Genomic DNA, 24,740 nt, shown 5'->3' with positions numbered 1-24,740 from the left:
AAATCCCCAGGGACGGGGGGTGAAGACTTTCCTGGCTACATTACACTGCACATGGCAGCAAGCCGTCTCTTGATTTTCCATTAGAAGAGAGGAAGACGAAGGAAAACTCTTTCCATGAAATATAAACATACACATGGTATGTGTTCCCCGCCGATGGGGAGGACGTGACGTGAGTGAGGTGGGAGGTGCCGGACGGCTCCATGGCTCCAGGAGACACCCGCCGCAACGAGGCTCCAACGCGGTCTTCCGAGGCCCCGCAGACACCGGAGTGAGAGGCCGGGTCCTGCGAGGATCGAGCGGGTGATCCATCCCTGCCCAGGACCCGACATATTCCAGTGACTCGGCGTCCCCACGTGAGGCGCGGTGCGGGAAATTTGAACGGCTGCACGGTCAGAGGGAGTCCTACACGGCTGGGAGATTGCTGAGCAGAAGATTCTAAGGGGGACATGCTGTATAAGCACAGCGCGGTCCCTATTGAGATTGCCCGGACGCTCATGGTCTGCAGCAGCGGTTGGAGGAAACCCATGGGTCCGGTGAGGCGCTCAGCAGAGCCGAGTTAGGTCGGGTCTCCCCCCCCCCCCCCCCAGACCCCCCTGTCTTCTTATTGTCCCTGGAGTATAGACCATATACCTTAAATGAAAAAGGCAAACCTTTAATGCAAATGATGTAGATACCTATCTGCTAAAACTATTGTCGGTACTCATAGGATGCATGTAATGAATGAACAGTAATTTCCTATTAAGATTTGTGCATTGGGAGCGTCATGCGGACGTGACGCACGTGAGGGTGGGAGGTGCAGGAGTGCTCCATGGCTGGTGGTAGCGAGTGGCCGCGGGGATCCGAATAGACCAGCATTGGAGCAGGGGACGCCAGAGAATGTTCTAAGGCTAGGTGAGACGCTCAGTGAGCCGAGCATGGTCGGGCGCCGTCCCGCCGCACCCCCCTCCCCCCGGAGATCCCTCCACTCCCTCTCCTCTGGTCCGATGCACCTGGGATGGGACTTGACTGTTTAGCCCCAAAAAAAAAAATATACCCTGACAAAGCGGGAATATCTTGAAATCTCGAAATCACAGGGAAAAAAAAGGAGGAGAACAAACCCAGATGCACAGGGGTACAGGGGTTTTTCAGTTTTTGCCTCTACAGATCATGTTTTCTCTCACAATATGGTTGACTATAAAAGAGGGACATAAATGAGCAGATGATGTTGAGGAAAATTTGGATCTCTGTACATACTGATTCCCACTGATTCCTTGTTTTTTTTTTTTTTTTTTTTTTTTTTTGATTAGTGATGAAATGGGACTGTAATTTACAAGTGTTTATAGGGGCTGGTCGAACAGACTACAGGAGGTGAACTTGTACCTATGGTAGGGCCCCCCTTGCCGAAAGGAAAGTACAGTAATTGTATTCCCCCCCCAGGGGTGCGAGCTCCCTCAGCACAAAAGGGACCTCTGTATAAGGGAAAGGGAAAAAAAAAAAGAAGAGAAAAAAAGAATTACATCCAGTTTCTGGACTACTAAAGGGGATATTACCTGTCAGAGCTGTATTGGAAGCGAAATTGAAAAGGAACTGGATACATATCTGGACTAATGTAGCAATCCGCTTAATGCGATTTATTTTTTATTTTCTGTGTTTTCTCTATACTGCTGACTGCCTATGATATATTAAGTGTCTGGCCCTCTGTTTCTATTGAATAGAACTATAAGAAGTAGCCCGGAGTGAAGCATACCTGTCTTGGGAGATAAACAGGGAGACAACTTGGGAGTTGATCTAAATTTTGATTTCCCGCTGGTGTCTTCTTTATAGTTGAATTATCATTATCCCAACAGGCCAGGGCAATGTAGCATCAGCACCCGGAGGAAAAACCCCTATCGGTGAATGGGTTATTATTACAGGTACACTAAAGATACAAAACCCACAAGTGACTGAGAGAAGTGAGTAAAATCATAGGGCTGATGAAAGAGGGACTGTGAAAAGAAATATTAAGAACATCCCTGACATAGGCGACTACCCTGCCCCAGGAACATATAGGAAAAACGGGCTGAAGTAACACAGGAAGATAACTAAATTTAGGAAAACGCAGCCCAAAAGCAGTAAGGGATCCTGTAATTCTAAGGTGAATAGACAAGGTCGCCTGGAAAAACGGATCGGACTGGTCGCGGGGGGTTATCTCTCTCTCGTCACTCCGCCCTTTATCCCCTCCTAGTAGCTTCACTTCCAAACTGGGGAAGAGAATTAGACCCGCCAACAAAATGAATAGATCAACGAGAGGGGGTACTACAAAACCAACTAAGAATAAACTGGGGAATAGCTCCATACAGCAATACATGACGCCAGAAGGGACCCTCAAAAGCCCAGGCTCTGCAAAAAAAAAACTGAAAAAAAGACTGTTACAAAAAAGGGGGTAGGAACAGGTAGCGCCGAGAGCTCTAGAGGTGAAATGACACTTGAAAGTGAAGAAGAGCAATATAATGTACAGGAGATAGCCCAAGATACGCTCCCCCCGACAAAGGCAGAGATGAATGCAATGCTATTGAGGATGGAAAATTCCATGGAAAACATCATCAAGACAGAAATCAATAAGATAAGAGTAGACTTGGGGGGGCTCAGCGACAGAGTGGTAGAGACGGAAAGGAGAATTGAGGAGCAGGAACAGGAAATAAGCCTCTTGAAAAAACAAGTAAAGACCCTGACTGAAAACCAGAGACTGGCGGTATATAGGATTGAGGATCAGGAAAATCGCAATAGGCGACAGAACCTTAGAATCAGAGGGATTGTAGAAGAAAAGGATGAGGACCTCAGACACCATGAACACAATCTTTAATCCTCTATTAGAGAGAGCAGGTGAATCTAAGTCCCTCAAGATTGAGAGAGTACACCGAGTGGGGAATCCCCAACAGATAGAAAGATACGGCCCAAGGGATGTGGTGGTCCGTTTTAGGAACTATGTCGACAAAGCAGAAATCTGGGGAAGGCTCAGAGGAAAACCTCCCCTGAGACATAGAGATATTGAGCTACAAATATTTTCAGATCTGTCTAAAGAAACGTTGGCTAGAAGAAGACACTTGAAACCCCTTTTAGACCGCATGCGGGCACATAATATAAAGTATCAATGGGGCTTTCCGGCGTGCCTCATAGGCATAAAAGGGGGTAAAACAGCACGATTAAGGTTCCCGGAGGATTTGACCGAATTCTGCTCTAGAATGGACATAACAATACCTGAACTCCCAGATTGGGTGGATTAGATGGGGATCTGGGGGGGGGGAGACGGGGGGGGGGTCAGGGGAGTATCTTGAGCACCACCACGATTGAGGAGCCAAGGATAAAGACGAAGAGTCTTCTACCAGCGGCTCCCAGGCCAAGACCGGCCAAGGTGGGGGAGGGAGGGGGGGGTGGGTAGGCAGGGGGAGGAGTGGGAGGAAAATGGGGGGAGGGTGGCTGGGGAGAGGGAGGGGGGAGGGAGGGGGACCATCTGAACGACTCCACAAGAAAATTCCTTAAAGCGCAAAAAAGGGAAAAAAAAAAAAAAAGAAGTTATATGACAGAGTTTAAGTTCCTCTCTTACAATGTAAAAGGTTTAAACTCTCATAGTAAGAGACATAAAATTCTCAGTGAATTAACACAATATAAAACGGATATTGCTTATTTACAAGAGACCCATATTACATTGGAGTCCAACATAAAGCTGTATTCACCAGAATACCCAGTGTGGTATTATGGAGACACAATTTCATCCCGATCCCGCGGGGTTGCGATAGGGTTTGCTAGTAGAGTTCGATTCACATTGGTGGACAGACAGACAGACAGATCCCGAGCGGAGATTCCTGTTTTTAAAAATAAAACTAGGTGGGGAGGTATATACCTTGGCAAATGTCTATGCTCCTAACGTGAATGCGGTTAAATATATAAGTAAAATTCTGAGAAAATTAAAAGAATTTGAAGAGGGCCACGTAGTATTAATGGGTGATTTCAATTTCTGCATGTGCCCAAACCTTGATAGTACGTCCGGTGTGCAGGGGACTAATCGTGAGCAGCTAAAGATATTGACAAGACAAATGACACAAAACCAAATGGTGGATGTTTGGCGAATCTTTAATCCCAAGGCTAGGGATTACACGTATTTTTCACCTGTTCACGGGACGTACTCGAGGATCGATTATGTCCTCGTTGACCATAGACTTCTGGAGAGTGTGATTGAAGTAAGGTGCGAGATCATGACGATTTCCGACCACGCTCCTATAACCATGAAAATAGTTACCTCTATACCAAAAGCTTCTCCACCAGAATGGAGACTGGATGAGAGTCTGTTGGGAGACGAGGATGTGGTCGAGAGGATACAGAAAGAGCTGGAACTTTACTTCCAGGAGAATGATAAGGAGGGTATCTCAAGAGCTTCCCTGTGGGACGCTCATAAAGCCTATATTAGAGGGATTTTTATTGCAGAAGGGATAAGGAAAAACAAAATAAGAACGAATAAATTAAAAACGTTAAGGGAGGAGATTCTCAGACTGGAACAGGAACATAAATCTCAGGGGCAAAAGAGGGAAATACTCCATAAGCTAATTATAACAAGAGACAAATATAGAGCCTTGGCGGAACAAGAAACTAGGAAATATATAGACAGGACAGAGAGAGAAAGATATGTCTGGGGAAACAAACCTAGTAAAAATTTGGCTAGAATGGTAAGAAAAAAGAAAACTAGGAATTTTATTGAAAAAATCAGGACTGGGAATGGGGATTTAGTATACGCTACAAATAAAATCGCGGAAGCCTTTCGAAGCTACTATGCAGAATTATATGGTGTCCAACAAAAGATCAGGGACCCAAGTGAAAAAAGGGATAAGACCAGGGAAGTATTACAGCAAGCCAATCTCCCGAAGCTAGAAGAGCATGAGATAGTAGGAATGGAGGAATCTATAACGGAGCAGGAAATAAGTGAGGTACTAAAAACTATTCCCAAGGGGAAAAGTCCGGGGCCTGATGGCTTTTCGTCTGCGTATCTACAGAGATTTAGCACTATTTTAGTGCCTAGACTCTGTCAATACTTTAATGGACTGGGATCAGACTACGAGATGAGTAGAGAGGCATTAACAGCAACGATTACAGTGATAAAAAAGGAGGGGAAGGATAATACGACCTGTTCAGGCTTCCGACCTATCTCGCTCCTGAACGCGGATACTAAGTTGTACGCGAAAATTCTGGCTGTTCGAATGAAGGTAGTGATGACAGACATGGTCCATCCAGACCAGGTTGGATTTATCCCGGGAAGGGAGGGTAAAGATAACGGGGTCAGGGCTCTGCTCCTTCTCCAACAGCTGAGGGAAAGCGGGACCCCCGGTCTGCTCCTGTCAGTAGACGCTGAGAAAGCGTTCGACAGGGTAGACTGGGGGTTCCTGATACAAACACTAGAAACTATAGGACTAGGCCCAAGGATGATAGGGTGGATCAAAACTCTTTACCAGCACCCATGTGCTAGGATAAAAATAAACGGATCCCTATCAGCCCCTTTTGAGATGAGAAATGGGACTAGGCAGGGATGCCCTTTGTCCCCCCTCCTTTTTGTGTTAACATTAGAACCCTTATTGGCAATGGTCAGACAAAACCCAGAAATATATGGAGTAGAAGTAGGAGAAGAGGAGCATAAAATGGCTGCTTTTGCCGATGACGTTTTGTTTTTTATATGTAGCCCAAGAGTCACCCTTCCAAATTTAATAGCTACCTTAAGACAATACGGGGAGGTCTCCAACTTCAAAATGAACACAGCGAAAACGGAAATTTTGAATGTCAATATCCACAAAGAGGAAGAACAATACCTGCGGAAAAAATATAGCTTCTCATGGCAGAAAGAGATAAATTATCTGGGCATTAAATTGGCAAATACCCTAAAAAAAAAATATAGAATAAATTATATCCCTCTGCTCGACGAAATAAAAAAGGAAATTAAAAATATTTATAATTGACCTATTTCGTGGTTCGGAAGGATTAATGTTGCGAAAATGATTTTAATTCCTAAAATCATATACAAATTTCAAATGCTACCAATTTATCTACCTCCACCATATGTTAAAATACTTAATTCCCTTATTATGAATTATATTTGGAACAACAAAAAACATAGGATCTCGGCTCAAACCTTAAAACGGGCCAAACATAAGGGGGGCCTAGCGGTTCCAGACATTAGAATGTATTATAACGCTTCGGTTCTCTCAAGGGTTATAGAATGGGCTAAAGAGTCACAGGATAAAAGATGGATAAGTATTGAATGTTCACTAGCTAGAGCACAGTTAGGGAGATTGATTTGGAACCCACCAAAATTTAGATATATACACACGTCAGCACATGCAATCACACACAACGCTTTGAGGATCTGGGAGAGAATACACAAACAATTAAAAACAAAATACAACTCGCCTTTTATAGATCTAAAAGAAAATAAATATTTTGCACCAGGGACAAGGGAAGTAGGTGGTAATTGGATAGGAAACAGAGTTCAGTTAAAAGATATAACACTACAAGGTAAAATAATGACATTTCACGAAATTAAACACATGATAGATTTTATGATGCTTGACGAGTGGAGGTACCTGCAGTTGTCATCATTTGTCAAACATCTTCCACATCCTATACGGTCACGGGAGGAATACACCATATTGGAACAAATGTGTAGCACCAAAAGCTCAAAAGGGAATATTTCTAAAATATATAAATATTTGCAAAAAATGGATGAGACGGATACGTTAAAATACATTCAAAAGTGGGAAAGAGACCTTAATGTTCCAAGGGGAAAGATAACTATAGGAAGAATCTTGAATTTAACTCACACCTCGGCGGTTGATGTAAGAACCGCGGAAATGAACTTTAAATGCCTGACGGGATGGTACGCCACCCCAGACAAAATGGGTAAATTCAGAGAAGGAGAGTCAGAGGAATGCTGGAGAGGATGTGGGCACAGGGGAACAATGGCACATTTGTGGTGGAATTGCCCAAAGATAAAAATTTATTGGAAAAAAATCCTGTCCCTGATAAAAACCATAACAAAAAAAGAAGTAGAAGATAACCCATGGGTAGTTCTTTTTCATGGGGGGGAGGTGTCAGTTAAAGAATATAAAGCCTCACTGATCCCCCACCTGTTGAACGCAGCGAAACGCTTGATCCCGCTAAAATGGAGGGAGTCGGATACCCCACAAATGTGGGAGTGGATCGACTCGGTCGAGGATACATATAGGAGGGAGAAATTAAAATTTGGTACAGATAAAAACAAGCAGGAGTGCAAGGGCAGCTGGGTTTCTTGGTTAGAATTCAAAAAATCTTGGAGTTTTGCAGAAAACCTGAAAGAGGATTAGAGAAACAGTCGGAATAAAGGGAATAGTTTCTTCAGGTGGAGTCGTGAGATGGTCGGGGGGGGGTTGGGGAGAGGGGATGATTATATATATATATATATATATATATATGTTTTTTTTTTTTTTTTTGGCCCACTGAGGATAAATACATGTAGTAACTCGGTCTTTGTGTTAAACGCCTTAGTCCCAAGTAGAGGGACAATGAAATGGTAGGCATAATTAATAAAAAAAAAGGAAATAAGATATAAAAAGCAGAACAACATGCATAAAAACATGTATATAAACCACAAATGATGCAAAACCGGAAGTAGAGACAGAATTATGAATAAAATCATGAGCAAGTCTCTTGCTGGGGTTAGTCTGAAGTGGAAAAAAAAAAGAAAAAAGAAAAAAAAAAAAAAGGAGAGGAAGACTGCAACATCAGATGATCTCCACATACAACCTGGTTTGGTGAGCGTACTTAAAGTCCTGTTTCCATCTGTGTCTCCTTCCTTTGATTATGTTGGTACCTTGCACATAACCACATTGCTTTGTGACTGTTGCTGCATTCAGCTGATCATCAAATTACCATGCTGATGAACACGATCTTTATGCTGCTATTTACCAACCTGCTTTCTGCTTATATGACTTGGCTGCACAGTGTCCTTGACCTTCATGATTGCTATACCATGATAGCCCTCTCATACTGAATTGTGTGTTATTGAGCTGTGATATTCAGGTCACAACATCATTCATTGGTCAGCCACAGCACATAGCTAACTTATCCAATTTTACTCTGATATATGTCCTGTTTGGACTTGATCAGCTTTTTTTTTTTTTTTTTTTTTTTCAAAGCCAGGCACCCCATCTATATACTCCCATGTTAAACACAAGTCTAGTCATGGGCACAGTGAGGCATGGGCACAGTGAGGTATGGGCACAGTGAGGCATGCACATGGCCACAGTGAGGCATGCAGATGGACACCCTAGGCTTATACTCCAGTCAATACGTTTTCCCATTTTTTTTATGGTAAAATTGGGTGCTTCGGCTTATTTTCGGGTTGGCTTATACTCGAGTATATACGGTACCGCATATTGCCATTCTGTCAGTGGATGCCCTGTTAGTCTGAGAGCCCTGAATCTGGCTATGGGAAGGAAGATACAGGAATGGTTGACAGATTGGGATAGGGATGAGAACCTTATGAGGAGGCTGCAGAAAGAGAGAGCTAATGCTACTATAGTCCTCTATCATGATCAGAATAAAAGGAGGTAGTGCATCAACTAGAAAAGTATGCTAGAGGGTATGGGTGGGAGGTAATATTCAGACATTCCAGTAAGGCCAACGGTATTTAAAATGATGTGATACATCCCGTGCTCATTATTGCTGCAGTTTCATCATTAATTACAGTTTCGTGTTATTGGACTCGACATTTATATAGGAAATATTCATTTTACAAAGAATTGTGGAAAAAAATTACAACTTCAAAAAACACACCAAGCGTCTTACTAAATACCTTGGAATGTCTACTTTCCAAGAAGGGGTCATTGGGGGGGGGGGGGGGGGTATTTGCACTGTCCTGGCTTGTTAGGGTCTCAAAAAATGTGATAGGCTGTCAGTACATAAGGTGTGATCAATTTTCAGTGATTGGCACCATAGCTTGTAGAGACACTAACATTCACAAAGACCAAATAATATATACAGATTTGAGCTTTTTTTAACCGAAGATATGTAGCCGTATAAATTTTGACCAAAATGTATGAAGAAAAAATGCTAATTTGAAAAATACAGAATTTTAGAAAAATGAAGACATGTGCAACTGGTGCACAGGGAGTTGCCCCTTAGGACTTTTAAGGCAGAAAAAAAATTGAAGGGAGTAGGAATATATAAAAAACGCACATGAGTGCTAACTTTATTAAAGGTAGAAAAAAAACATAAAAATACACGGAGATACAAAATTAATTTAAAATAAGGTAAATTAATCAATTGAATACAAGATAAAAGTATCAGCCCAAAAGCTTACAATCCACTGACCAAAGTAAAAGTGGGGTCAAGCGGACAGAATTACATCATAACATCCCAACATGTTTCGGACATTCACAGTAATGTGTAATATTCCTTCGTCAGGGCGGGCTTTATGCTGTGGGTGACATACTTCTTGTCTGTAATGTAAATATAGTGGTATAACAATATTTTGTATAATCACATTGAAGCACTATACATTTATTACTTTAAATAATATTTTTTAGGTTAAAGATACGCACATAGAAAGATTCATTGCGGCAAGATAAAAACAACAACATTAGCAATACTGGCTGGGGGCTCCACAGAAATGGGCATGCAAGGGCTCAGGGCCAATTGCTGCTAATGCATTCACAAGAGGTGCCTGCTTGTATATCTAGCAGCAAAGTTATCTCCACTTAGTTTGTCCACTTCTTGTACTCTTTTTCTTTTTAGACACCTATATAGGACTGACTTAAAGTACTTTCTTTTTATCAATTTCATCCTGAACAGTACATCATCGCTGCTAGGTATACAAGAAGGCGCCTCTTGTGAATGCAATAGCAGCACTTGGCCCTGAGCCCTTGCATGCCCATTTCTATGGACCCCCCAGCCAGCCTGCATCTCCAATGTTGTTTTTACCCTGCCACATAATGAACGTATATATATATGCAATTGAATCCGTTACCTTGGTGCTGGTCACCTGACCACAACAGCAACAGAGTCCCACACACGATGTAGTTTAACCAAGGGTAAGATGTTTACTTGGTGAAAATAGAACAGAATTTACACAAGCAACATTTGACTTCAAACAGGGCCCTGTAAGAGTCAATGGTATATAGTTATATAACAGGTTCAGAATTTGGCTGTACAAAAAAACCTAGTCAACACAACCTGAGGTCAGACCTGAATAAGTACACAGCGGAGGAATCCCCCAATGCAATCAGGCCAGCAATGGGGTACATCTCCACCAAGTCCCACCCAGCTCACTGAAATGGAAAAATGACAATATAAGTGAATACAAGCAGTTAAATCACACATATGAGTTTGTAAGCTCTTTGGCTCCCTCCAGTGAGCAGTTTCACCGACACGTGTCTTGTTGCGTCAGCTTAAGCAACAAACTGAATTAATGATTGTTCCTTCAAGTTCAAAGTAATCTTCTGCTAGCTTTTGTTGGTGCACTTGAGTATTTGTAATCCAACAAGGTATATGAAGAAAGGAACAAACGCCTAAAATATGTAATGGCAAAAGAGGAGCTGCTCCTTCCAAAGTGCTATGTCACTCCCGGGTGCAATGTGTCCCTATCTGTGGCATGGCAACTTCCAGAAAGTGTAAGTGAAACTATGAAGTCACCTTCCTGCAACAGAGTTATGTTGGTGGGAAGGTGCCCTCTCACCAGATGAGGCATCGCCGGTATGCTCTGTCTGGACCCTCTTGGTTCTCAGTCTCTCTCCGTAGCTCATGGTCCCTGGTCCTCCATGCAGCCACTCACAAGGTGCCGGTGGATAGGTGACTCCGGATGCTGTGGAGTTGAACGTCGTTTCCTCTCCCTGGTCTGATCATCAAAGCTGTGGCAAGGATCCCTCAGTCAGGCGATCCGGTCTCCACAACTTTTTGCCCAGGCTTCCCTAGCCTAACACACTTACTCAAGGCCTCTTACCTGTTGAGAGATGGTGTCCCAAGAGACCGGAACAAGGTCTTGCCTAGCCTTAAATCTCTCCCAGCACGCTATGCATGGCACAATGTACCTTGGTAGCACAGTGGCACTGTGGGCATTGTAGTCTATTTCCCACCTGCAATAATAGAGTCTCTGTATTACAATGTCCATCATGCATTGTTCCCATCATAGCTGAACCAAACAAATTGCAGCAATATAACATAAACGGAAACCAGAGGGAGTTGAGTTCCTCCTAGGCACAAACTGTAGGTTCATAAGTGACACCTTGCTACACACTCCCCCCCCACTTGAAATCTTTGTTCCCCAAAGACGGTAGTAGTTTGTGACCTGTTGCATGCCTCGTTCAGATACACAAGGAGAAAAAGTACCAGTTAGTGTAAACAAGGAATAAGACGATTCACATTTTCATAAGAACTAGGCAGAGGAACCCCCCACCAGGCTTTGGAAAGGAGGTTGTTCTGCCTACAGGCCACCTTAACTGGTACGGCCCAACCAGATGTGCCAGGGGTGAGCTGGGGTTGTCCTCCACCAAAGGTGCAGTAGAAGGACCAGGCATCTCAATTGTCCTTTTTGAGGTAAGCACGGCCTCTTCAGAGCATTCACCCAATTGATCGTAAGTCAGTCTCTTGGGTGGGTGAATGACTCTTCTCTATCTCTCTGCTCCTTAGGTGTTAAAGTCTCAGGCACACTGGACTCTGCCTCTTCCACAGCTTTGTCTTCTCCTTCTGTAGGGGTTGAGACCTCTTCAGAGTCCCCCTTTGTCAGGGAAACTGACAGCTCTTCAGCAAGCATATTATGAGGCACAAACTCAGGGGCCTCTGGTCTGAGAATCCCAGTGTCCGTCACTTCAGGTGGAGATGGAGGATGGATCGTAGGCCCTGGCAGTTGAGATGACCACAACCAGTCTGAATCCACCTCTTCATCCTCAATGTCATCATCATCCACATCTTGAGGTATTGACTGGGACCTAGTGACTGGTCGAGACCCATGAGAGGTTGAGGGGGGAGTCTGTAAATCTGATTTGTGGCAGGCGGACCGCCTCCGAGAGGGGCAGCAAATTACTTTGATGCCAATTTTTTAGTGGGCCGACACTCCCTGCCTGATCTGGTATACTGGGAGTCCTGGTAGTTGCCTGCAGATGACATAGGGCTGTGACTTCCAGCGGTCTGCCAACTTGTGCTTTCCAGGGACGCCCAGATTTCTTAACGGCACTCTGTCACCTGACTGTAAATCCTGCCCCCTCTGGTCTGAGGTAGCTTGGGCCTTGTCATAGGCGGTCTTCAAGCTTTTCCGCAGGCGATCTACATACCCTTTATCGGAGGTTGCTGAGGTATGATTAGGAGATATGCCAAAGGCTAGGTCTACTGGTAGTCGAGCTTCCCGTCCAAACATTAAACGGTAGGGAGAGTATCCTGTAGCATCATTTGCAGTATTGTTGTAGGCATGTACAATGGCAGCTACATGTTTGCTCCAGTGTTGCTTCTTCTTCTCTGAGCTTAAAGTTCCAAGCATGTCAAGAAGAGTTTGGTTGAACCTCTTAGTTTGAGCATCCCCCTGGGGGAGGTATAGAGGGGTTCTGGAATTTTTGATGCCTAACAGGTCTAAAAGTCTTTTGATAAGGCTACTTTTAAAGTTTCTCCCTTGATCTGAGTGGATATGTTGGGGCAAGCCATAGTGTGCGAATAACTTCTCCACTAAGACCTTGGCCACTGTTGGTGCTTGCTAATCCTTTGTTGGGAATGCTTGGGCATATCTAGTGAAAAAAAAAATTAATTCGACGCGGGAACGACGGCCATACTTTTTTTTTTTTTTTTTTTTTTGTGTATTTTTGTGTGTGTACTCGAGAGAGGAGCCGGACTGCAGGAGTTGGGAGTAGGCAGGCCTCCCCCAGAGGCAATCTGCCACCTTTCTCCATGCCCCGGATGGCAATGGCGGGTGTGTGAGGGGGTCCTCCCACACAGCCCACCCTACCTGCTCCGCTTTGAAGCCCTCCTCTCACTCCCTATAAGGGAGTGAGAGGATCTAGCCCACTCAACCAGCCCCGTTAGTCCTTCGCCTCTCTTTTTAGAGACCGCATGGTCAAAGTGCGTACATGTTAACCCAATTTCGAGTGCGTGTAAGTGTGGTGGTTTTTGTGGGAGGGGGGTGGGCGTAATAAGCGCAGGCTTACCTCGCATAGCACACCCACCGGGAGCCGGGCTGAGACCACCAAACTCAATTCACATGTAGCCGAGACCGGGATCCGAACCCCTAGCTGCAGAGGTGAATGGCTTTTCAGCGCAGTGCCAATCGCGTTGAGCCACCGCAGCTCCCTATATCTAGTGATATGATCAGTCACCACCAGAATGTTTCCCTGACCACTCAGATCAGGCTCCAGGCAAAGAAAGTCAATGCACACCAGCTCCATGGGTCCCTGACTCTGAAGATGGCTCATTGGGGAGGCTCGGTGAGGCAGGGTCTTCCTCTGGATACATTGAATACAGGAGTGACAGTAACCCTCGACTTCAGCCCACATGCAGGGCCAGTAGAATCTGTCTCTTACTACATGAAAAGTTCTCTCAGGCCCCAGATGGCCGTGGTTGTTATGAAGGGCAGTTAGAACTGTCTCTCTGTGTTTCCTGGGCAGGACCATCAAAGGGGCCCCTTCGGTAGACCACCCCTTGATACAGCTGCAACCGATCCCACTCTCGGTGTAGCAGACGAGCCTCCTTTGGGGAATCAGTGTGGAGCATGTCGGAGCATTGATTCTCCAGAGTCTTCAATGCCAAGTTTTCCCAGGGGGTCTTCCAAATGATCCCTTCTCAGATCCTTCTTTGACAGATTTGGCCTTCATCCCCCACTTGGTTCACAATGCAGTAGCATTTGGGCACTCCAGCAGCCGAAACTCCAATCTCTTCGGCCCTGGACCCTCTTCCAGCCTGATGTTCAGCTCCCTGATATAAGGCTTGCACTCCTTCTGGTGTCAGCTGAGTCCATTCTTCTGTGGGGTTACTGAGGAGGTAGGTGAGTGGATTGTTGTCAGTCTTGACCACAAACTCTGCTCCATAGAGGTAGTCTCTCAATGTATCCACCACAGCCCACTTCAAAGCCAGGAACTCAAGCTTATGCTTGTGGTAGTTTCTTTCAGCGGGGACCAAACTCTGACTCACATAGGCAACAGGCCGTAGGTGACCGTCATGTTCTTGATATAGTTCCCCGCCCAGTCCATCCTGACTGGCATCGACGTGTAGTTCGTAGGACTTGGTGGTGTCTGCATAGGCCAAGACTGGAGCAGTGGTTAGGCTCCTTTTTAGCTGGATGAAGGCCTCTTCACACTTGGCAGTCCACTGGTCCTGGATGGAATCATTAGGTTTTCTAGGCCCCATTGTGGACCTCACAGGTTTGACCGGTTCTGGGACATCACCCTCTCCTTCACTCCTCAGTAATTTGAGTCGGCGGGCTATCTTGGCAAACCCTTCTACAAAGCTACGATAGTAGGAGCAGAATCCCAGGAACAACCGAAGCTTGGTCACATTAGTGGGTTTTGGCCAAGAGGTGACGGCATCCAGCTTCTCAGGGTCTGTGGCTATCCCCTCGGCAGACACAATGTGGCCAAGGTAGTGGACTGAGGGCTGATAGAACTGGCACTTCTCTATGGAGAGCTTCAGGCCTTCTTCATGAAGTCTCTTCAGGACCTTCTTCAACCATTGTTCATGTTCTTCCAGAGTCCTACTGAACAACATGATGTCGTCCAGATGCACCAGCACTTCGATCAGGTTCATGTCGCCCACTGTTTTCTCCATCAGCCTTTGAAAAGTGTCCGGGGCTCCTGACGACGCCTGAGGCATGTGGTCAATTTAAAAAAAAAACACTGGGGTAATGAAGGCAGTTTTATCTGTATCCTCGTGGGTGCATGGGGATTTGATAATACCCACTCTTCAGGTCCATCACACTGAACCACTTGGCCCCTGACAGACTCTGCAAGGCATCTTCTATCCAGGGGGTGGTGTACTGATCAGGAATGGTTCTTTTGTTCAATGTTCGGTAGTCAATGCACAGCCTTAGTGACCCATTTTTCTTCCACACCACCACTATTGAAAAAGTGTAGGGGCTCCTGGATTCTCTGATAATCCCCGCTCTCGAGTTCTGCCAGTTGTTCACGTAGGTCTTCCAAGTCCCCCAGAGGGACCCGTTGGACCCTTTCTCTGAATGGTTTGCTTTCTTGTAGACGAATCTTATGGGTGGCACTCTTCGCACATCATACATCGAACTCGTTCTTGGAGAATGCAGCCTGCCATCGGGCAAACTGGGCCTTGACTCTTTCTCTCCATTCTAGTGGGAGGGTGGTGTTTTCTGGGTAGAACTTCTCTACTGGGGTCTCACTCCTCTCCTCCTTCAAGTCAGATGGCGTGACTGGGGTGGCTGGATTCACTTGGCCCAACAGCATTCTGTCCATTACCTTCACAGGTGAGGTGGTTGTGTTGCGAATACTCACTGAGACCTTCCCATGATTCTTCTGCAGGGCCTTCAATGGAACCACTTCGGAAATTACTTCTATCCCCTTGCCTGCCTTCCATGGGTCAGGTTTAAGGACAATAAAGGGGCCTGGTTGCTTCCAAGTAAGCTTGATGGATGCTCTGACAAGTCACCTCTCCTGGCTGTAGTACTTTCTCTCCTTTATCCAAACGCCAGATCTTGCCGACTCCTTCTGCTGGAGCCTTCTGTTACAGTACTAGGCGCTGATACACCTGCTTTAACATGGGGGGGCACTCCTGCAGTTGATATGCTCGCCTACCCTGGTGGGCTAAGGCAGACCACTGCCAAAGTGTCAAAAGTCTCTGTTTCTCCTGCCACAGAGGGGTCAAAAGTTAGTTTGTTTGGTAGGTAACCATCCATCATAGGGAAAGTTTTGAGTTCCAATGCCCCATATCTCCAGTTCTTCCAATTCAAGTGTTTGAGATGCTTGTCGTAAAAGTCTCTGTACAGAAGAGAGACTTGAGCCCCAGTTTCAAGGAGGGTTTTAGTGTAAATTCCCTCTACCTGGATTGAGACTACTAGGGGGGCCTCACTAACTTGGAAAGAAACTTTCGGAGAGGGGCCTGCTAGCCTGGTTTAGTAATTTGTACCATTACTCCTTTCTTTTTGGAACTTCGACTGAATCTCGACTCCTGTTGGGTCTGGTGTGCACTGACTCCCCGCCGCTGGGCAGATTGGGTCGAGGAGCAAGAGACATTGGGTCACTCAGAGACAACAACGGGAGCCCTCTGTAAGGGTCTGGACCACCAACGTCATCTCCTTGTGTCGTTGGATTTTTTGGATTTCTTGGAGCTGGCTGAAACTGATGGGCACCCGGTTGACTCCTTCACCGGGGCCCTCTGGAGTTTTCCGCCGGCTTGCGGTATTGCGCTGTAGCTTTCTCTGGGCTTGGACATACTTCCCGATAATGTCAAACTCCTCCACAGTTGATACGGGTCATGAGTTTCTGCACTTGGGCAACATTGGAGCTGAGGGACTTCTTGGATTCCTTCTGGGGTGCTTCCACTGAGCAGGGCAGGTGGCTGGTTGGTGAACATGGACATCATTTCTATCAGCTGGGACACTTGAGTCTTTAAAAGCTCAACCTGAGGGTCACCATCATCCGCATTTATTACTCTGACTCCGGCAGCGAATTCAGGTCTCTGGTTCTTCTTCTTATTTTCCAACATGTCTTCCTCCATGACAATCCGAATCAAGTCTGGGTATTTCAGGATACCACCATCTTCCTGGGTTCTCAACAGAAGGGTAATGGGGGTCTAGGGGTTGGGCCCCTTTCAAAACCTGCCTTGCCCGGACTTCATCCACTGTCCGGGGATCTAACCCCTTTTTCAACAGGATCTGGTGTATGATCTTGTCCAGACACTTTATATACTCTGACAACTTCTCTCCTTCTTTCTGATAAGAGTGTTCCATTTGGTAGATGAGGTTGGTGGCTTTCTCGGTGCGACCGAATACATCCAGCAAAATGTTCAGGTAGTCTTGGGCAGTACAGTCTTTTTTTTACTGAGCTTCAGATTGCGAATGGCTTCCAAGCCAGGTCCCTTCAGACACTGTGATCCTCTGTTTCTTTAGTGACTCTGTTATTTCCCATTCCTCCAAACCTTGTGTAGCCTGGTCCAACCACTCTTCAAAACTGTCTTCCGCTGAAGGTACTGGTTGCCTTCCAGAGAAGATTCTGAGCTTCCTGTAGCCAGCTGCCAAGTAGTTTGAGGGGTCTTTTTGGCACTTTTTTCCCGATGACAGCACAGAGTTCGGGCCCAATGATGGCCAGAGGTGACTTGGCAGAAGCGTCTGGCCTGCTGCAGTCAGCTTGACTGGATGAAGCAGGGCCTTCTTTGGGTGCCTCTGGGTGTATCACATTTAAAGGGGTTGTACAGGTTAGTTTTTTATTTTCTGAATAGGTTCCTTTAAGCTAGTGCATTGTTGGTTCACTTACCCTTTCCTCGATTTCCCTTCTAAATGTTTTTTTCTTTGTCTGAATTTCTCACTTCCTGTTCCTCCTCGGTAAGCAGGTTCAGTAAGCTGTTCTGGTTGACTAAACACTGCTCGGATGATGGTGTGAAGTTTACTGAGGAGAAACAGGAAGTGAGAAATTCAAACAAAGAAAAAAACTATTTAGAAGGGAAATCGAAGGAAAAGAAAAGTGAACCAACAATGCACTAGCCTAAAGGAACCTATTTAGAAAATAAAAAAACAAACCTTTACAACCCCTTTAATTCTCCCTTGCTGGCTAATTTCACACCGACGCCCTTGAAGTGTTCAGGGATTTTCTGTTTCCACTTAATGCATAAGTATTTGGGGTCCCTGTGTCTGTCTTTACGGCAATCACCCATGCTTTCTTGTCTGGGGACAGGATCTTTATGGCTTGAGCTAACTGTTCTTCGCCCCAAGATTCTCCTGGAATTTCAAGCACTACACTGTAATCTGTGCGGGCGTTCTCTCCCTTGCACCGCGCTACGGCAGTAGCAGAATCCATTTTGGTGCCGGGAGAGGATTTGTCTAGGGGGAGGGGGGGTTTGATTGCATAGTCACAGGAATCCTGGACGAGCCCACACGTGTAGCACTACCCCCGTAGGAGCTGCTGGTTTAAATTTGAGTCTACGCTCTGCCCATCAACCCCAAAAGTTTGTCTTGAACGCTCCCTTGGCACAACTAGACAATAATATGCTTGTGGAACCCACTGACAGTAGGGGACCACAATGATACCATACAGTACTCTCGTATATATAAATGCAAATGAATACTGTTACCTTGGTGCTGGTCACCTGCCCACAACAGCAACAAACAGAGTACCACACAAGATGTAGTTTAACCAAGGGTAGGATGTTTACTTGGTGAAGAAAATAGAACAGAATTTACACAAGCTACATTTAATTTCAAACAGGGCCCTGTAAGAGTCAATGGTACATAGTTATATATAAAAGGTTCAGAATTTGGCTGTACAAAAAGACCTAGTCAACACAACCTGAGTCAGACCTGAATAAGTACACAGCAGAGGAATCCCTCAATGCAATGAAGCCAGCAATGGGGTACATCTCCACAAAGTCCCACCCAGCTCACTGAAATGGCAAAATGACAATATAAGAGAATACAAGCAGTTAAATCACACATATGAGTTTGTAAGCTCTTTGGCTCCCTCCAGTGAGCAGTTTCACTGACACATGTCTTGTTGCGTCAGCTTAAGCAACAAACTGAATTAATGATTGTTCCTTCAAGTTCAAAGTAATCTTCTGCTAGCTTTTGTTGGTGCACTTGAGTATTTGTAATCCAACAAGGTATATGAAGAAAGGAACAAACACTTCATGGCAAACAAGGCACTGCTCCTTCCAAAGCGCTGTGTCACTCCTGGGTGCAATGTGTCCCTACCTGTGGCACGGCAACTTCCAGAAAGTGTAAGTGAAACTATGAAGTCACCTTCCTGTAACAGTTATGTTGGTGGGCCGGTGCCCTCTCACCAGATGAGGCCTCGCCTCACTGGTGTGCTCCGTCTGGACCCTCTTGGTTCTCGGTCTCTCCGTAGCTCGTGGTCCCTGGTCCACTGCTCAGCCGCTCACAAGGTGCCGGTGGATAGGTGACTCTGGATGCTGTGGAGTGGAGGTGGGTTTCTCTCCCTGGTCCGATCAGCAAAGCTGTGGCAAGGATCCCTCAGTCAGGCGATCCGGTCTCTGCAACTTTAGGCCCAGGCTTCTCCAGCCTAACACACTCACTGAAGGCCTCCTGTCTGTTGAGAGATAGCGTCCCAAGAGACCGGAACAAGGCCTCGCCTAGCCTTAAATAATCTCTCCCAGCAGGCTATGCGTGGCACAATGCACAGTAGCAGTAGCACAGTGGCACTGTGGGCATTGTAGTCTATTTCCCACCTGCAATAATAGAGTCTCTGTCTCTCTGTATTACAATGTCCATCATGCATTGTTCCCATCATAGCTGAACCAAACAAATTGCAGCAATATAACATAAACGGACACCAGAGGGAGTTGAGTTCCTATTAGGCACAAACTGTAGTCTATAGGCTGCATTCAAAAGTGACACCTTGCTACATTTACATTACAGACAAGTAGTATGTCACCCACTGCATAAAGCCTCCCCTGACGACGGAATATTACACATTTTTGTGAATCTCTAAAACATGTTAAGATGTTATGCTGTAATTCTGTCCGCTTGACCCCACTTTTACTTTGGGCAGTGGATTGTAAGATTTTGGGCTGATACTTATATCTTGTATTCAATTGAGTCATTTACCTTATTTTAAATGAATTTTGTATCTTCATGTACAGTGCCTTGCAAAAGTATTCGGTCCCCTTGAACTTTGCAACCTTTTGCCACATTTCAGGCTTCAAACATAAAGATATAAAACTTTTTTTTTTTTGAAGAATCAACAACAAGTGGGACACAATCATGAAGTGGAACGAAATTTATTGGATATTTCAAACTTTTTTAGCAAATAAAAAACTGAAAAATTGGGCGTGCAAAATTATTCAGCCCCTTCACTTTCAGTGCAGCAAACTCTCTCCAGAAGTTCAGTGAGGATCTCTGAATGATCCAATGTTGACCTAAATGACTAATGATGATAAATTGAATCCACCTGTGTGTAATCAAGTCTCCGTATAAATGCACCTGCACTGTGATAGTCTCAGAGGTCCGTTTAAAGCGCAGAGAGCATCATGAAGAACAAGGAACACACCAGGCAGGTCCGAGATACTGTTGTGGAGAAGTTTAAAGCCGGATTTGGATACAAAAAGATTTCCCAAGCTTTAAACATTCCAAGGAGCACTGTGCAAGCGATAATATTGAAATGGAAGGAGTATCGGACCACTGCAAATCAACAAAGACCTGGCCGTCCCTCTAAACTTTCAGCTCATACAAGGAGAAGACTGATCAGAGATGAAGCCAAGAGGCCCATGATCACTCTGGATGAACTGCAGAGATCTACAGCTGAGGTGGGAGACTCTGTCCATAGGACAATAATCAGTCGTATACTGCACAAATCTGGCCTTTATGGAAGAGTGGCAAGAAGAAAGCCATTTCTTAAAGATATCCATAAAAAGTGTTGTTTAACCAGTTAAGCCCCGGACCAATATGCAGCCTAAAGACCCAAGGTGTTTTTACAGTTCGGGACTGCGTCGCTTTAACAGACAATTGCGCGGTCGTGCGACGTGGCTCCCAAACAAGATTGGTGTCCTTTTTCCCCCCACAAATAGAGGATTCTTTTGGTGGTATTTGATCACATCTGCGGTTTTTAGTTTTTGCGCTATAAACAAAAATAGAGCGACAATTTTGAAAAAAATGCAATATTTTTTACTTTTTGCTGTAATAAATATCCCCCAAAAACATATATAAAAAAAAAATTTTTCCTCAGTTTAGGCCGATACGTATTCTTCTACCTATTTTTAGTAAAAAAAATCGCAATAAGCGTTTATCGATTGGTTTGCGCAAAATTTATAGTGTTTACAAAATAGGGGATAGTTTTATTGCATTTTTATAAATTTTTTTTTTTTTACTACTAATGGCGGCGATCAGCAATTTTTTTTCGTGACTGCGACATTATGGCGGACACTTCGGACAATTTTGACACATTTTTGGGACCATTGTCATTTTCACAGCAAAAAATGCATTTAAATTGCATTCTTTATTGTGAAAATGACAGTTGCAGTTTAAGAGTTAACCACAGGTGGCGCTGTAGGAGTTAGGGTGCACCTAGTATGTGTTTACAACTGTTTGGGGGTGTGGCTGTAGGAATGACGTCATCAATCGTGTCTTCCCTATAAAGGGAATGGCGCGATCGATGCGCCGACATAGTGAAGGACGGGGAAGCCGTGTTTACACACGGCTCTCCCCGTTCTTCAGCTCCGGGGAGCGATCGCGACGGAGCGGCTATAAACAAATAGCCGCGCCGTGGTCCCGGATCGCTCCCCGAGCGGACCCGACCTCCGCATGTAGCGGGGGGGGTCCCGATCGAACCCCCCACCCGCTAATAGGCGAGGACGTACGTGTACGCCCATGTGCCTGTACGTGCCATATTGTGGACGTATATGTACATGCGGGGGTCGGGAACTGGTTAAAGTTTGCCACAAGCCACCTGGGAGACACACCAAACATGTGGAAGAAGGTGCTCTGGTCAGATGAAACCAAAATCGAACTTTTTGGCAACAATGCAAAACGTTATGTTTGGCGTAAAAGCAACACAGCTCATCACCCTGAACACACCATCCCCACTGTCAAACATGGTGGTGGCAGCATCATGGTTTGGGCCTGCTTTTCTTCAGCAGGGACAGGGAAGATGGTTAAAATTGATGGGAAGATGGATGGAGCAAAATACAGGACCATTCTGGAAGAAAACCTGATGGAGTCTGCAAAAGACCTGAGACTGGGACGGAGATTTGTCTTCCAACAAGACAATGATCCAAAACATAAAGCAAAATCTACAATGGAATGGTTCACTAATAAACATATCCAGGTGTTAGAATGGCCAAGTCAAAGTCCAGACCTGAAACCAATCGAGAATCTGTGGAAAGAACTAAAAACTGCTGTTCACAAACGCTCTCCATCCAACCTCACTGAGCTCGAGCGGTTTTGCAAGGAGGAATGGGCAAAAATGTCAGTCTCTCGATGTGCAAAACTGATAGAGACATACCCCAAGCGACTTACAGCTGTAATCGCAGCAAAAGGTGGTGCTACAAAGTATTAACTTAAGGGGGCTGAATAATTTTGCACGCCCAATTTTTCAGTTTTTTATTTGTTAAAAAAGTTTGAAATATCCAATACATTTCGTTCCACTTCATGATTGTGTCCCACTTGTTGTTGATTTTTCAAAAAAATTACAGTTTTATATCTTTATGTTTGAAGCCTGAAATGTGGCAAAAGGTCGCAAAGTTCAAGGGGGCCGAATACTTTCGCAAGGCACTGTATGTTTGTTTGTTTTTTCTACCTTTTAATAAAGTTAGCACTTGTGGGGTTTTTTTATATATTCCTACTCCCTTCAATATTTTTTCTTCCTTTAAAAGTCCTAAGGGGCAACTCCCTGTGCACCAGTTGCACATTTCTTTTCATTATATGTAAGGATGTTGGCAGCACCATATACAATTTCCAATTCTCACACTCCTATTTCCAAACTTAGAAAAATGCATTATTTTTTTACAGAATTGTCGTTTTTTTTTCTCAATTTAGTGCAAAAAATAAAAAAAACTAGCGGTGATTAAATACCGCCAGAAGAAATCTTAATTTGTGTGAAAAAAAAGAACAGTTTTAAATGGGTACAGTGTTGCATGACTGAGTAATTGTCATTCAAAATGTGAGAGTGCTGAAAGCTGCAAATGGCTCTGTTTAGGAAGGGGATTTAGGTTCCCAGTGGGTAAGGGGTTAAAGTGGTTTTAAACCCTTTTTAGCAACTTTATGCTACAGGTAAGCCTATATTAAGGCTTACCTGTAGCTACCCTGGATATCTCCTAAACCTGCACGGTTTTGGAGATCTCCCCCTGTGTCTGCATGTGCCGAATTCATCGGCACATGCGCACTAGGGTGAACTGAAGCAATGGCACTTATGTGCTGTTGCTTCAGTCTTTGTGCCGTTTCCGCGGCTCTAGCCAATCACAGCGCCAGAGCCGCGATACCCAGAAGCAAGCCCTGGGTGACATGTCGGCAGCCGGAGGGGGAGACAAGGACGGCTGCTGGGGCTTCGACGTGAGGTAAGTAATTCATAATGAGCTAGTATGCTGTGCATACTAGCTCATTATGCCTTTGTCTTGCAGGGTTTTTTTTTCTTTTTTTTTTTTCTTTAGGTTTACTTCTTTTTTCTTTTTTTCATGGAAGTATACCAAAAAATGTGTTTACGTCTGTGTAAAATGGTTTCCATGACAGAATTCTATTGTTTAGTCCTGAAGGAAAACCAACCAAATGTATGTTTTGCCCTTGTTGACCAGTTATTTTTGAGCTAAAATATTTTTTTATGTCTCTTTTACACTGGTGAGCTTTTGCTGTGCTTTTGCTGGGCAACTAAAACACATGACAACTATTTCCTGCTACATCCACTTAACTGTTCAAACCAGCAAGTGTGCTGTGTTTTAAGGTTCTGCATGCTGCATCTTCGGTACAGTTTTTCAAAAGACAAAAAAAATCACCTTCCATTGTAAGTCAATAGAAATGCATCAGAAGTGCATCATTGTGAAAGGGCCCTAAATTGGTCACGTCTGTGATAAATCAATTATGTGTATCCTTAATGTGAGTACAGGGCTGAAAAACTTGTCTTATACTCAAGTATATACAGTATGTTGTGGTGAGTGAACACTGTGCTGCTTTTACGTTGTCCATTGGGGGCTTATTCTTCAGCAAGCTATATTGCAATTAGATTTTCTAAATCTGGCTATGCTTTTTTTTTTTTGTATGTTGCTGCTCAGTGTGCGTGAATTAACTGGTTGGAAAAAAGGTATTGCATGACACTGTTTATATACATTTTTTTTCAAGGGTGCCTGCATAACAAGTCTAAACAGATTTGCTCAAACATTGAAGAGTACATTTAAATATAGGTATTTCAACTGTGTATTTAGTTGCTTGCCTGAAGTTTAGTTTTAACTTTGATTCCTCATGTAATTGCTATAAACTGCTTTGTGCAAGATGGACAAAATGTGTTTTGGCACTAGAAAACAGACAACATTTTTATCCTAATGTTTCCTCAGTAAAGAATTGTGGCCCCTACTGGATAAATGGGTGAAGCGTAAAAAAGGCAATCCTAATGTCTCATTTGTCTCTGATATCCTTGTCGCTACAGTACTTCGTCTAGTAGGTAAGTGTTGCTGTTAATGTTTTTCCTACTTTTTCTGGCCTTAAACCTTGACAAACATAGTTAAAAAAATAAGAAAGAGTGATGCAGTTTTATTGTTCCTCTGCTCTTTTTAATAGTGCTGAATCAGAAGCCGAGGATGAAAAAGTAGGCAACTTTAGATGCCTGCTTTTGTGCTCGTATATATACATTGTACAGGTCCCAGGAGCCCTGAATCCTGGGGTGCTTCTATTATGTAAGTCTTGGGCTCCTGTGGCTGAGCACTTGCCGCACTTTCCCTGTCTCCCTTTTGCTCAAGGGTCAACTCATCATGGAAAGTGAAAGCTTTTTTAAAATTTTGATCTTGGTTCCCATGATTTTTAAATGCTTATAAAATTTAGTGGGTGAAGTAATTTGACATCGCCTACATCCTCCGTTAACAAAAAATAATTCTATTTTGTTTGGAAAGCATGGAAATGT

At 44.4% G+C, this 24,740-nt stretch overlaps 1 protein-coding gene across 6 annotated transcripts in view; it reads left to right on the top strand.

Moving 5' to 3' along the window:
* ICE1 (interactor of little elongation complex ELL subunit 1) overlaps nt 1-24,740 on the top strand; it is a 537,335-nt gene that overhangs the window by 431,506 nt on the left and 81,089 nt on the right. For 5 of the 6 annotated variants that reach the window (XM_040353451.1, XM_040353452.1, XM_040353450.1 and 2 more), the window contains one exon: nt 24,178-24,284. The exons of the other annotated variant lie outside the window; for it this stretch is intronic. In XM_040353451.1, the coding sequence (XP_040209385.1) occupies nt 24,178-24,284 (107 nt within the window). The remainder of the gene's footprint in view (nt 1-24,177; nt 24,285-24,740) is intronic. 6 annotated transcript variants of the gene reach the window in all.

The sequence above is a fragment of the Rana temporaria genome, chromosome 5 (genome assembly GCF_905171775.1).
Source record: "Rana temporaria chromosome 5, aRanTem1.1, whole genome shotgun sequence".
NCBI lineage: Eukaryota > Metazoa > Chordata > Amphibia > Anura > Ranidae > Rana > Rana temporaria.
This window is presented reverse-complemented; position numbering and strand designations above follow the sequence as displayed.